We start from the raw sequence: 12,554 nt of genomic DNA on the forward strand, positions 1-12,554 counted from the left end.
TCCAACTCAGAGCCCATCACTTAGTTTCACCATGAGTTGTTCCTTTGTATTGAGCTGAGGCCTCAGAAGAAGAATGTAGCATTTGGGAAGGAAGATGCATCCCAGTAAGCCCAAACTGGAGGCCAAGATGGAGAAGACCTGCACAGCAACCATGTATTTCCCCTTCGTGCTCAGGTAGGTGGGCACAAAGGACACCCAAACACTGCAGAACACCAACATGCTGAAGGTGATCAGCTTGGCCTCATTGAAGGCCCCAGGCAGCTTCCTGGCTAGGAAGGCCACCGTGAAGCAGATGGCGGCCAGAAAGCCCATGTAGCCAAGGGCAGCATAGAACATGACGACAGACCCTTCGTTACATTGCAGTACGATCTCTCCAGGCTGGGAGTGCATGTCAGAGTCTGGGAAGGGGGGAGCAATGCCCAGCCAGAGAGTGCAGATGCCCACTTGAATGCTGGAACAGGAAAAGACAATGAAGTTGGCCAAGCTCTTCCCCAGCCATTTCCTCATCCTGCTCCCTGGCTTTGAGGCCATGAAGGCCACCACCACAGTGACAGTTTTGGCCAAGACTGAAGAGACAGCAACGGAGAAGATGATGCTGAAGGCAGTTTGTCGGAGAAGGCAGGTCACCTGGTGAGGCTGACCAATAAAGAGAAAAGAGGACAAAAAGGAAAGGAGAAGGGAGATGAGGAGAATATAGGAGAGGTCCCGATTGTTGGCTTTGACTACCGGCGTTTCTAAGTATTTAATGAAGATTCCCAAAACAAAACCTGTTGCTAGGATGAAGAAAAGAGCAAGAACATTTAGGAGCATTCCCAAAGGTTCTTCATAGGTTAGGAAGGTGATACGCTTGGGAAAACATTGATCTCGTATCTTGTTTGGATGTTCATCTTCTGGACACCTAAGACACTGAGTTGAATCTGAAAAGAACATATTCGCTTCAGTATCACCATAGCTAGATTACATCCATGTAGCTTACATACATTTGTTTTTTTTCCATTAAATGAGAATATATTCACAACTGAACACTTACAACAATGTTGCATAATTAGGATGGAGTCAAAAGCCTTTCAGTTTGGGATCCTTCATTGCTGTACAAACAAAATCAGCCTCCGATGATACTGCAGGACCAAGGAATGCCAAGCACAGTATGGAAAAGGCTGGCAAAGTAATCTGAACATCAGACTTGTCATGAAGCACTTGGTAAAGGTAAAGGTATCCCCTGTGCAAGCACGGAGTCATGTCTGACCCTTGGGGTGACGCCCGCCAGCGTTTTCATGGCAGACTCAATACGGGGTGGTTTGCCAGTGCCTTCCCCAGTCATCACCGTTTACCCCCCAGCAAGCTGGGTACTCATTTTACCGACCTCGGAAGGATGGAAGGCTGAGTCAACCTTGAGCCAGCTGCTGGGATCGAACTCCCAGACTCATGGGCAAAGCTTTCAGACGGCTGCCTTACCACTCTGCGCCACAAGAGGCTTACCACTCTGCGCCACAAGATGCACTTGGTACATTGTCCATAATCCGTAATGGGTTTAAATAATCTAAAGGGGACATGGTGTGATTGAATTATTTCCCTCACTCTGTTTCCTCCCTACAATTAGAACTGGGGAATGGAACATACCTTCCTGAGTAGAGATCGTCCCTTCCACGCATGGAGCACAATCGTAGCAGCAGAGAGGTGCTCCTTCCTTAACTAACTTTACGTATCCAGGTGGACAGCTTTCAGTGCACCTGGACTGAGGCAGGGTCTAGGCAGAAGCACAAGGAGCATCAAGCAGAACACATTAGAGGCTTTGTTTTGTGTGCCTGTGATTTTTCTTTGTACAAACTACAAACCAGGAATATGGACGACGGGATAAAGGAGGAGTGGAATCCATAGGGCCATTTGTACAGGTTGTCTCTCCATATTATTCAGAATTTTGTTTCATCATTTCCACATATTCCATAGGGGAATCTGATGGAGGTACAGCTACTTAATATTAAATCAACCTCTACAGTGAGCAAAATTTGTGTGAAAATGGAAAAAAGGACCCCCAAAGCAATAGGGTCACACAATGGACAAATATATGAATGTGGAATAATATGTACATTATATGGATCCTGGAGGGGCAGATGTACATGTGTCTACTTTTGAGTGAGCCCTGAAGAATGAATTTCTCTTGCCTTCAGTAAGGTCTGTATAGGAAGAGTCTCCCTTCACATCTGTGTTCTGTTCTGCTTGCTGTCTCCGAGTTGTGAGAATTACTTGGCGCATGAAAGAGATCAATTCTTGAAACCACCAGAGTTTCTTGTGTGCTGCTGACTAAGCATGAGTGAAAGGTATCCTGACAGGTAAGCGTACGACTATCCACTGTACATCAGAACATATATAAGACTATTGGAACCTGAGCACCAGGACTCATGAAAAAAAGAAGGGAAGAAAAGCCGTCTCAAACCAGTTTAAAATTGCATTCCCTCCTTCTCCCCACAACACGCCCTCTGTCTGGTCTCTGACAGGACTGTTCTGTGAGAACTGCACAATCAGGGCTGTGACAAGCCCAAGGACACCCATCTGGCTGCACGTGGGGGCGTGGGAGATAAAACCCGACTTGCAAGATTAGAAGCTGCTGCTCTAAACCACTATACCAAGCTGATTCACTTTTCAGCTTTTTCTAGACCACTGTCATTCAATTCTCAATCTAAATTTTTGGAGGAAACATTTTGGCCAATAGAGAACAGAATGCAGGAATAAAAGGAACTCATGAGGCTCAGGTTTGCAGAGGCAGATAGGAGAATTCAGCCTTCCACTCAGCCAGGTTCAGTTGCCCCATCTTGGATTGCTCTAAATGGGTGCTCCTTGGGTGTCCCAAAGATTTGGCATCAAACACTGAAGGCACAGAAGACCCCAATTAAGCTGACTGTGCCTCTACAGGAAACCTGCACAGAAGTTAAATTCAATGACCTCCAAGAACATGATCTTCTAAATCCAAGACTCTATGATTCTCCTGATGACACCTCGAAAAACTGATAATAAAAACAATGGACTCCCCAGAAACGTTAATTAGGGATGGCTCAGGCTTGGTGCTCTTGGCTGTGACAATTAGAAAGTGCCCCTTTGGGTTATGGATTGGGGGGCTGTTGCCCATTGTGGCAAAATGAGTCCTGGAGGGGGATTGGTGCTCTGAAATGGCTGCCTTGGGCCTGTATTTTAAAATGGCTGCCAGGGGGGCGGAAAGGTTGGAATGGCCTACACTTCCCAGGAGACTCAGGACAGGGAGAGGGTCACATGCCCCAATGGGAATGGAGGAGTCAGGCTCCACCAGGGGGCGGAGCATGTGAGTATTTAGGCTCCAGACCTCCTGGGAGAGGCCAGTCCCTCCAGGATCTCCAAGGGAGAAGGTGGCTGATCTCCTCTCCAGAGGCAAGACCCTGCTTGCCCCAGGCTGAGGGACGGGGCCTGTCTTGTCCACTAGAGAAGCAGTCACCAAGGAGCTGAGCAGTGAGATTGGCAGGCAAGTGGCCACAGGAGCCACTCCCCCTCTTCACCAGGGAGTGAAGGAGGAGTGCGTTTAGGTATCCAGTTAAGTTCATGCCTGTAGTGTGTATAAGAGTTGTGGCTTGATGTCATGTGGTGTGCTGGAGGGCGTGTCAAGGTATCTGAGTCCTAATATAGTTTCATAGACTTGAGTTTTTCACATAACCAAGTGGCTGGTGCTCTGGACCAGTGGTCCCCAACCTTTCTGAGGCTGGGGACCGGCAGGGCATCGGGCCGTGCCCGCGGGCCACGCCCGCGCATCGGGCCACGCCCCCGGGCCACGCCCCCACACCGGGCCACGCCCGCGGGCCACACCCCCGCATTGATGCGCGATGCGCGGCCCGGCCCTGATTCCCTCTCCCCGGCCTCCTGCAGTAAGAAGCTTCCCGGGCCGCAAGCTTGCGGCCTGGAAAGTTTTTTAGTGCGGGAGGGGGCGGGGAGAGGGAGCCGTGGCCCGGCGCCATGGCCTTTGCAGACCGACACCGGGCCGCAGCCCGCAGGTTGGGGACCACTGCTCTGGACCACCTAGTCTTCCCCGCTAAGATACTACTAATGTGTTGAGAAGGCCCAGGGGAGGAAAACCAGGCAAAACCGAGTGGTTGCCAACTCTCTAGGTGGGACCCAAAGCTTGATGGTATTGACTATAAAACACCAGGAACCCAGCGAAGGGGTCTCACTGTCCCTCAGGACGAGGTATTACAGTCAGTGAGAGTTGGGAGCGATGGACAGGAAGAGATAGGACCCATCTGGGGAAAGGGTGAATGGGAGGAACAGGGCCTACAGGCTTGGCATCTGACAAGCAGGTAGCTGGTTCTGCCACACCCACAGTCCTGATTGGGCCTTCGGAACACCAATAATGGTGAATGTTGTTGGTAGCCCATTGCCAGATATTTCTCTCATCACACTCCTCTCTACTGCTCACATTCTGTGCGTTCTTAGGTTGTAAAGTGATTAAACAGGAATAGCACTCGAACAGTTAAAAAGATTTTTTTTAAGGTATAAAGTGAAATAAGTTTTTCCCCCACCTCATTAAACCATTCGGGCCACACAACGATGTCTTGATCGATGTTAAACTTGATCTCTTCAGCACCACGTCTCTCCACACTCCCAACTTTCACCCTCTTGACGGACCGATTGGGTGTGGCTACCCAGTTCACGATATCGAAACCCACTGCCATGTCCCCGTTCTCATCGAAATAAGCTCCTTCAATGGCGTTATTGTAAGACTGGAAGTTTTTCAGGAATGGATGAAGCTAGGAGAACATGCAAAACAGCCGCACTTAGAAACACAGGAAGCCATATTAGTTTTGCAGCCTTGCATAGTTGATGCTTTCTCTTCTGCTTCAGCATCTGTTCCAATGGCCTGCAGGCTCAGAAATTTCAACTGGACACTGATGATAGATTGGAGGCTCCTTTTCCTTTTCCGATTTCAGCTTTCTGAGAGACTACAAGTACAGTACTCTTCTAATTACCCCGCAACAATTCTGCACAAGTGTTTTGTAAAGTTAGTTTCATCAGACACATAAGCTTGGTTTGGCTCTCAAAAGATAATTGTTTAATCAAGTGGAAACCTGTGTCCAGTAGAAGAAGAGAAATAACTGGGGTGTTCTCTGTAAGGAAAATGAGCGTTCATTTCCCTTGGGGATTGGAGGGCTACAGCTAGAGATGCCGGTCCCTGGATGGGAATTTGGGATCTCCTGGAATTATAGCTCACCTGTATATCATAGAATCATAGAGTTGGAAGGGGCCATACAGGCCATCAGCCCTAAGCATCCTAAAGCAGTGGTCCCCAACCTTTATGAGGCTGGGGACCGGCAGGGCATTGGGCCACGCCCGCGGGGACAGCACCCACGCATCGGGCCGCGCGGGCACGGCCCGGCCTTGATTCCCTCTCCCCGCCCTCCCGCAGTAAGAAGCTTCCCGGGCCGCAAGCTTGCGGCCTGGGAAGTTTTTTACTGCGGAGGGGGGAGGGGAGAGGGAGCCGCGGCCCGGCGCCATGGCCTTTGCGGCCTGGCACCGGGCCGCGGCCCGCAGGTTGGGGACCACTGTCCTAAAGCATCCAAGAAAAGTGTGTATCCAACCTTTGCTTGAAGACTGCCAGTGAGGGGGAGCTCACCACCTCCTTAGGCAGCCTATTCCACTGCTGAACTACTCTGACTGTGAAATTTTTTTAAACCCATTACTGCGCGTCCTCTCCTCTGCAGCCAACAGAAACAGCATCCTGCCCTCCTCCAAGTGACAACCTTTCAAATACAAAGAGGGCTATGAAAGAACAGTTTCTCTGGAGAAAATAGCTGCTTTGAAGGATGGACTCCATAGCATTATGCCACACTGAATTTCTTCCCCACCCCAAATTCCCCCACTCCCAGTTCCACCCCATATATTTGCAGCTAGAAATTAAGCCCGCTGTGCTGTGAATACAGCGGGCACTAGCTGGAGGGGCATGGGGGTTGGGCTGCGACCCCGTGGCGGTGCATACCTGACAGTATTGGCATGGATGCTGTCCGGCGGTTCCTGGGAGTCCCGGGGCAATCGTGGGGTCCGGGCATGGCTCAGGGTACGCCGAGGCAGCGCTGGAGTGGGTGGGGGTGGGTGGTGAGGGGGCGACAGTCGGAGTATGCCTGTTGTGTGTGGGGGGCGGAGCAGGGGGGAGGCAATGGGGGATAGGAACCAGGCATGCGTAGTTCAGTGTGAGCAACGGGCGGCGGCCAGGCAGGTCGGACGGCCTGTTGGCAGCCATGTGGCGGTGCGGCTGGGACGTGTGGCTGGAGGGGCAAGTAGGGGCAAGGGGGCGGCCGGCTGACGGGGTGGCGGGGTGCAGCGAGCGGAGGGTGGGGGAGTGGGTCGTCGAGGTGTCGGAATGGGTGTGTGCGGGTGTTAGGAGGGTGGGAAGTGGCAGCGAGCGGGGTCGTCAGGGGGGTGTTCAGTAGGTAGGCTTACCTTCAGCATAGTAGGGTGCCGTTCTGCGACACCGCGGCCTGGCGACTCCCGGCAGGCACCTGTTTGCGGTGGGGGCGGCGCGAGCAGGAAGGGCGGCGTGGGGAGGAGGGCTGTGGAGAGGCTCTGCAAGAGCCCCCGGCCGGCGCTGTGGAGTCAGCGAGCTGGGTTGGTGGAAAGGAGCCGGGCCAGGGCATTGGCGACGCAGCGGCCACGCTCCTTTCCCGGCTGGGCTCTCCCAAGGCCAGGGCGTTGTTTTAGCAGTGGGAAAGGAGCAGGGCCGCCGCGTCGACCCTGCTCCTTTCCTGGCAGCGAACCATCTGGGCAGCCAATCCAGGACGGGCCAAGCGGCCGATAGGGAGGCGTGCTTCGCATGCCTCCCAATTGGCCACTTGGCCCCCGAGTGGCAGTCGGAGGGGCCCAATCAGCTTTGCGGCTCCTGATTGGGCCCCTCCGAGTTTTTTCCCCAGACTATGCCTGCCCTAACTCCTCCCCGGGAGCCCTTACCCTTTTATTTAATCTGCTCCACAGGAGCGGTTAAAGATGATTATGAATTTTGAAATGTATGTCTTTTAGAATAAACATTTCTTATTTTAGTTCCTCTGAAACTCCTCCCAATTTGATGTTATCCACAAATTTAATGAGGAATCCCTCCAATTGCTCATCCAGATCATTGATACAAATGTTGAAAAGTATCAGAACCAGCACCCAACTCTGTGGCACCCCGCTGCTCATCTCTCTCAAATCTGATGAAATATCATTGACAACCACTCTTTGGGTGCGGTTTTCTAGCTAATTCCCTGTCTAACTACCCATCTGAAAATCCAGTCTTCAGTCCTCCAGTTAACTAATAGAGCACCCTGGGAATCCTTGTCAAAAGCCTTACTGATATTCAGGTGAATGGGGTTTCCATGATCTAATATTTATGTATGTATAAGACCTTATTGTTTCCAGCCATAGGCCATTACAATGCAATCAATATCATATCAGTTGATATAAATAACAGTAAAAGAATTAGAATAATATATGCAGTAGTCCATTAGATCATAAAAGACAATAAGAATTCAGGTCTCTAGCTCTCTGGTGGCATAAATTTGGCTCGAATTTTCCTTGCTACTAATGCAAATAGTGAAACATTATAACTAATTAGGGGGTTGGTGTCCAATAATAATGAGGAGGCTCTTAATATAAATTACAACAAGACCAAAATCATGGTCTTTAGGAGAAGGCCAAAGAGATTTAAATGGAACATCCATGATCTAATACAGGGGTAGTCAAACTGCGGCCCTCCAGATGTCCATGGACTACAATTCCCAGAAGCCCCTGCCAGCGAATGCTGGCAGGGGCTTCTGGGAATTGTAGTCCATGGATATCTGGAGGGCCGCAGTTTGACTACCCCTGATCTAATAAGCAGGTCACTCGATCAAAGAAGGAAACCAGGTTGGTCTGACAGAACGTGTTGGAGACAAATTCATGCTGACTTTCTTGGATCAAAAAATTGTCATTCATATGTTTGCAGACTGTCCCCTTTAAAATCTATTCCATTGTCTTCCCTGCAAATGAGGTCAGACTCACTGGCCTGTAGTTTCCCGTGTCATCTCTCTTCCCTTTTCTGAAAACTGGGATAACATTTGCTCTCCTGCAGTCTGTGTACTGTTCTAATTTAGTCTCTAATTTATGAGGCACAACAGTGAAAGGGGGCTTCCAGCTTCAGAGGTTGAATTCCTCTGGTTATCACAGGCTGGGAAGCAGCCAACAACTGAGGACTGTGGTCAATGGGCCCCTCTAGCCAGCTTTTGGGGGGGCTTCAGACAGGCCACTGTTGGAAAGATTACATGGGACGTGGAATAATATTAGTCTGATGCAGCATAGCTACTCCAATGTTCCCACGTTTGTAGAGAAAACCAATACCTGCCATGGCTGCAGCTTCTGACTTCCCTTCCATTGTTCTTTCAATGACCGATCAGCTCTGGATAAAGAGGCGGCTTTCAAGGCTTCAGCCACCACCTGGATGGAGTTGTAAATCCTGTAGTTATCCTGAGACAAGATCATTTCAAGGACATCCTGGGATGGGGCCTCCTTTTCCTCTTTCTCTCTGCATATTTTCCAGCGTTTCACAGATAACCTATGGTTTGAGTTGAAACAGTGAAATGCTCCATCTCCAGTTTTATCGAGAGCAAAGAAGTAGGAATCCAAATCATCGTAGTCGGCATTCTTGTTTCCCCGGATCGTAAAGGAAAACGTGCCATGAATGGGTAAGACTGGAAACATCCCCAGAAAGACTCTCAAGCTCACTTCGTGAAAAAATGTGGTAATCCAAACTTTCCCCACAAGGGAGGTTATTGTACTTTTATCAGGTTTCATGAAAATCACAACAGTCATCACATAGTAGATATCTCCATGGTAAACCAATATGTTGCATTTTCTTTGCTGGTGAATGGGATGGGACCAAGAACGTACTGCCTTCTCATCAAGATATTGTATCGGGATGCGTATTGTGAAGGCAATGCAAATCCCACTCCCGATGACCATGGGGGTCATAGTCCTCAGGAATTTTTCTCCTTCATCATTGTCGAGAGCCAGGAGACCGATCCAGTTCCACTGGAAATGCAGGATCATCTTGACAATCCCCATGAAATACAAATCTTGGTTTGGGGCCATCTGGTACATAAAAGGCAAGTGAGGCTCCTCTTTGAGCACGTGATTATCCACATTGTAGCTGATCTAGTAAAGGAAGGGTGAGATTGGGGACCGATTGAGTGTCTCTAAGACTGTTTACTCCTGGAGGTTTCATGCCAGGCTGGAGTTTTAGTCGTGGCAGGTGGCTCCATCTCTTCCTGCCCCCACACGGGGGACCATTTGGCCCCATGTGCCTCATCCGCCCCTGATTTGTGCTCCTGCATGGGCGGGGACATTAGAATCATAGAATCATAGAGTTGGAAGGGGCCATACAGGCCATCTAGTCCAACCCCCTGCTCAACGCAGGAAGTGACCAGTTTGTAAACTGTGTAAGAGAAAGTGATATAGTTGTTGATGTATAGGCATTCATAAGTTAGCTGTGTATGGCAGCCTATGTCTGAGTGGGTATCCATCTTAGTATTTCTATTTTTTAAGGAAATGGGGAATTCTTTTTAAAAATTAGAACCAATATAAGCAGCCATACTTGTCTCCCTTTGAAAAAAAATTGAGAGAAAATGAAGGAAACCTGGCATAGAGGCTTCAAGTACAATGTCAGTAACCGCACTCGCTTGGGAATCATCATTTTGAGAATTTGAAGCAGGGATAGTCAAACTGCAGCCCTCCATATGTCCATGGACTACAATACTCATGGGAATTGTAGTCCATGGATATCTGGAGGACCGCAGTTTGACCACCCCTGGTTTGAAGCATAACACGGGCTTGTCTTATTCCCCCACATAGGATTATTTTTTGCACTTGAAAAGCATTTCCCCTCCTGTGCACATGTTTTAAAAAATGGACAATTTTAAATCTGTGAACATTTTGTTGCTTTTCAAGAAAGTAAAAAAGAAAAGAAAAGAAATTAAAACTCCTGCATGGAATAACCCCCCCCCCTCAAAATCCAAAGCCACACCTTAATTTAGAAAGTCACAATCTCAAGGTAAACGCCCGACTCAGTCAGCCAGTCTAGGTTGAAGTTTGTTGCCAGTGGTCCCTATGCAAAAGATTGAAAGGTATTTTTAATTAAATAATTTTAAAGTGTTATTGGGGACCTTTCACTTAAAAATGGGAGGGGGGGAAGGCAGGAGAAAAGAGCCCTTGTGACCTCACCCCCCCCCCCCCACTGTGTGAAGCACATGGAGACTTGAGGCAAGAAACGTCATCTGACATCAATGTTTATCATGTTACCTAAAGGAGCTGGTAGAGCAGGAAACAGCATAAAATCTAAGATAAAATAAAGGAAGCCCTGGAATGCAGTAAAAAGCGGAGCCTGGAAATAAAATCCCCACTACTGCCAGAAAACAATTCGACAGTGATCGACAGCACAAACAAAGCGAGGAGGGGGCAGCAAAGAATCTTGGCGACCATTTTTTCTTATTAGCATGCAGATTTAAGGTGCAATCTGGAGAGGAAAATCTGAGGAAGAGGATAAGTGGAGAACGCAGGAACGGATGCAAATAGGATGCAGACTAAAGAGACACTGCTTCAATTCTGTGGAGAATCAACATTGAACTGTGAATGCAGATAGCACCCTGGAGTCCTGTGTGCAGTTCTGGAGGCCACACTTCAAAAGGGACGTGGACAAAATTGAGAGAGTCCAGAGGAAAGCAATGAGGATGATCATAGAATCATAGAGTTGGAAGGGGCCATACAGGCCATCTAGTCCAACCCCCTGCTCAACGCAGGATCAGCCCTAAGCATCCTAAAGCTTAGGGCTCATCTGGAACCTGGTGACCAAAACCTATGAGGAAAGACTGGGTGACCTGCTGGTAATGTTCAGCCTGGAGAAGAGGAGACGGAGAGGGGACAGGATTGCTCTCTTGAAGTATTTGAAAGGTTGTCAGGGGAGGGTAGGCAGTGGTTCCTGTTGGAAGGAGAGGATGGATCCTGTAGTAAAGAGCAGCCATAAATTAACACGGGCCACCACTGAAGATGCGGCGTGCTGGGTGTGAAGGACGGGGCTCTAAGGGAGCGCCCGGGAAGGGCCACGCTGGTGCAGCACATCAGGCAACAGCGAGGAGTGTGGGTGGCACCTCTTCTCCCTGGCCAGCCAAGGAAACTGTTTCCAACCCTCCCATCCTGCTTTTCAAGGGATAGTGGATGTGTTTTGAATAATGGGGATTCTATGTTGAAAGAGTTAACTGTGCAATAAATTGACATGGCTGGAGGAGAACAAGGGGATGGAGCCTAACCAGGGAAGGAGAGTTCAGTAGAAATGGGAAGAACTAGGTGGGAAGAGGTAGCAATTCTGCCGGAGGCTGACCTGGCTGGGAAGGCCCAAAACCACCTGCAGAAGCAGGAGGCCTGGAGAGGGCAGAAGGAGGTTACGCTTTCTAAAGCATTCCAGGTCACCATTGGAGGGCACTCTATGCAGCAAGAGATCCTGTGGCCCAGCAGGGGGCGCTGCTAGGGTGAAAAAGGTTGGAGGATCTTGGGATGCTGGGTTAGGCCCCTGTTCCCCTTGTGGGCCAAAACCTTGTTGTTGAGTTTTTGTTATAAATAAAAGCTGTGGCCTGTTTGCCAAAAAGCTGAAAGGGTGAGCGGCATCCGAAAGCCCAGCGGCACGCCTGCAAGTCAGTGGGCTTAAACTATGTGTAGAATGGTATTGGCTACATATCAGGGAAATATATTTCACGGTCAGAGCAATCCAGCAGTGGAATAGGCTGCATTAAGAGCTGGTGAGCTCCCCCCTCACTGGTAGTCCTTAAGCAGTGGCTGGACAGATACTTATCATAGGTGCTTTAGGCAGATCCTGAGTTGAGCAGTGGGTTTGGCTAGATGGCCTGTATGACCCTTCCAGCTCTGTAATTCAACGATTCTATCATACAAATATTGCTCTTGGTTTATCCACAGAACCACTGCAGTGCCTCTGGTAAAGGGTCTTTCCCTCTGGTTTTCTCTGCAACACTTCATCAATAGAATGGGAATTTTCCAGCTCTCCTCAGACTAATTTTGCTCCCAATTAACCAAGATTCAAGGAAAAGCCAGGAGCGGATGCTTAGGATAATAATCTCTCAGAAATAAGTTTCCTTCCTTCACAGCAGGATGTTCAACATTATTTTTAAGATGAACAGTGTTTTAATGAAGGTCTAGTTTCATGTTGCCAGACAAATGCACCTCTACCTAACGTCTGTTTGGTGGGAGTGGAGAAAGGTCCCCGTCAGGCAGGGGGAAGCTGGCCCTGAGCTCAGGAGGGGATCAGTTCAGTGTGGTCCAGCTGCTTGACACCTGGGCCAGGTGAGCAAACACCACATTCCGTATGGCTAAAATGGGCACCTAAAGGGAATGATTGACCACACACCCTTCTAAATCCATGGCATCTCATGAGCTTTGCATAATACAACCGTCCTTAGACTGGCATTGTTAGACTCAGCACCCTTCCCCTGCAGGGCCCTTACCTGAGGCATTTTGTAGATGCTTAACAT

General features: G+C 49.2%; 1 protein-coding gene across 1 annotated transcript; it reads right to left on the reverse strand.

The window, feature by feature from the left end:
* On the reverse strand, nt 1–12,554 carry LOC143834258 (vomeronasal type-2 receptor 26-like). The gene is made up of 5 exons (XM_077330920.1): nt 12,528–12,554; nt 8,362–9,174; nt 4,539–4,766; nt 1,621–1,747; nt 1–917 (listed from the first exon to the last, which is right to left on the reverse strand). The coding sequence occupies exons 1-5, from the start codon at nt 12,552–12,554 to the stop codon at nt 7–9; spliced, it is 2,106 nt and encodes a 701-aa protein (XP_077187035.1). The 3' UTR covers nt 1–6.

The sequence above is a fragment of the Paroedura picta genome, chromosome 3 (assembly GCF_049243985.1).
Source record: "Paroedura picta isolate Pp20150507F chromosome 3, Ppicta_v3.0, whole genome shotgun sequence".
Taxonomy (NCBI): Eukaryota; Metazoa; Chordata; class Lepidosauria; order Squamata; family Gekkonidae; genus Paroedura; species Paroedura picta.

What these genes read in the sequence shown, in the direction of transcription:
- LOC143834258 (XM_077330920.1), bottom strand. Translation starts at nt 12,554, where the DNA reads ATGTTAAGCATCTACAAAATGCCTCAG. An exon ending in AGAAGCTGCAGCCATGGCAG is followed by an intron (nt 4,767 to 8,361) that starts GTATTGGTTTTC and finishes ATGTTCTCCTAG; the next exon opens with CTTCATCCATTCCTGAAAAA. An exon ending in GACGATCTCTACTCAGGAAG is followed by an intron (nt 918 to 1,620) that starts GTATGTTCCATT and finishes TGTTCTTTTCAG; the next exon opens with ATTCAACTCAGTGTCTTAGG.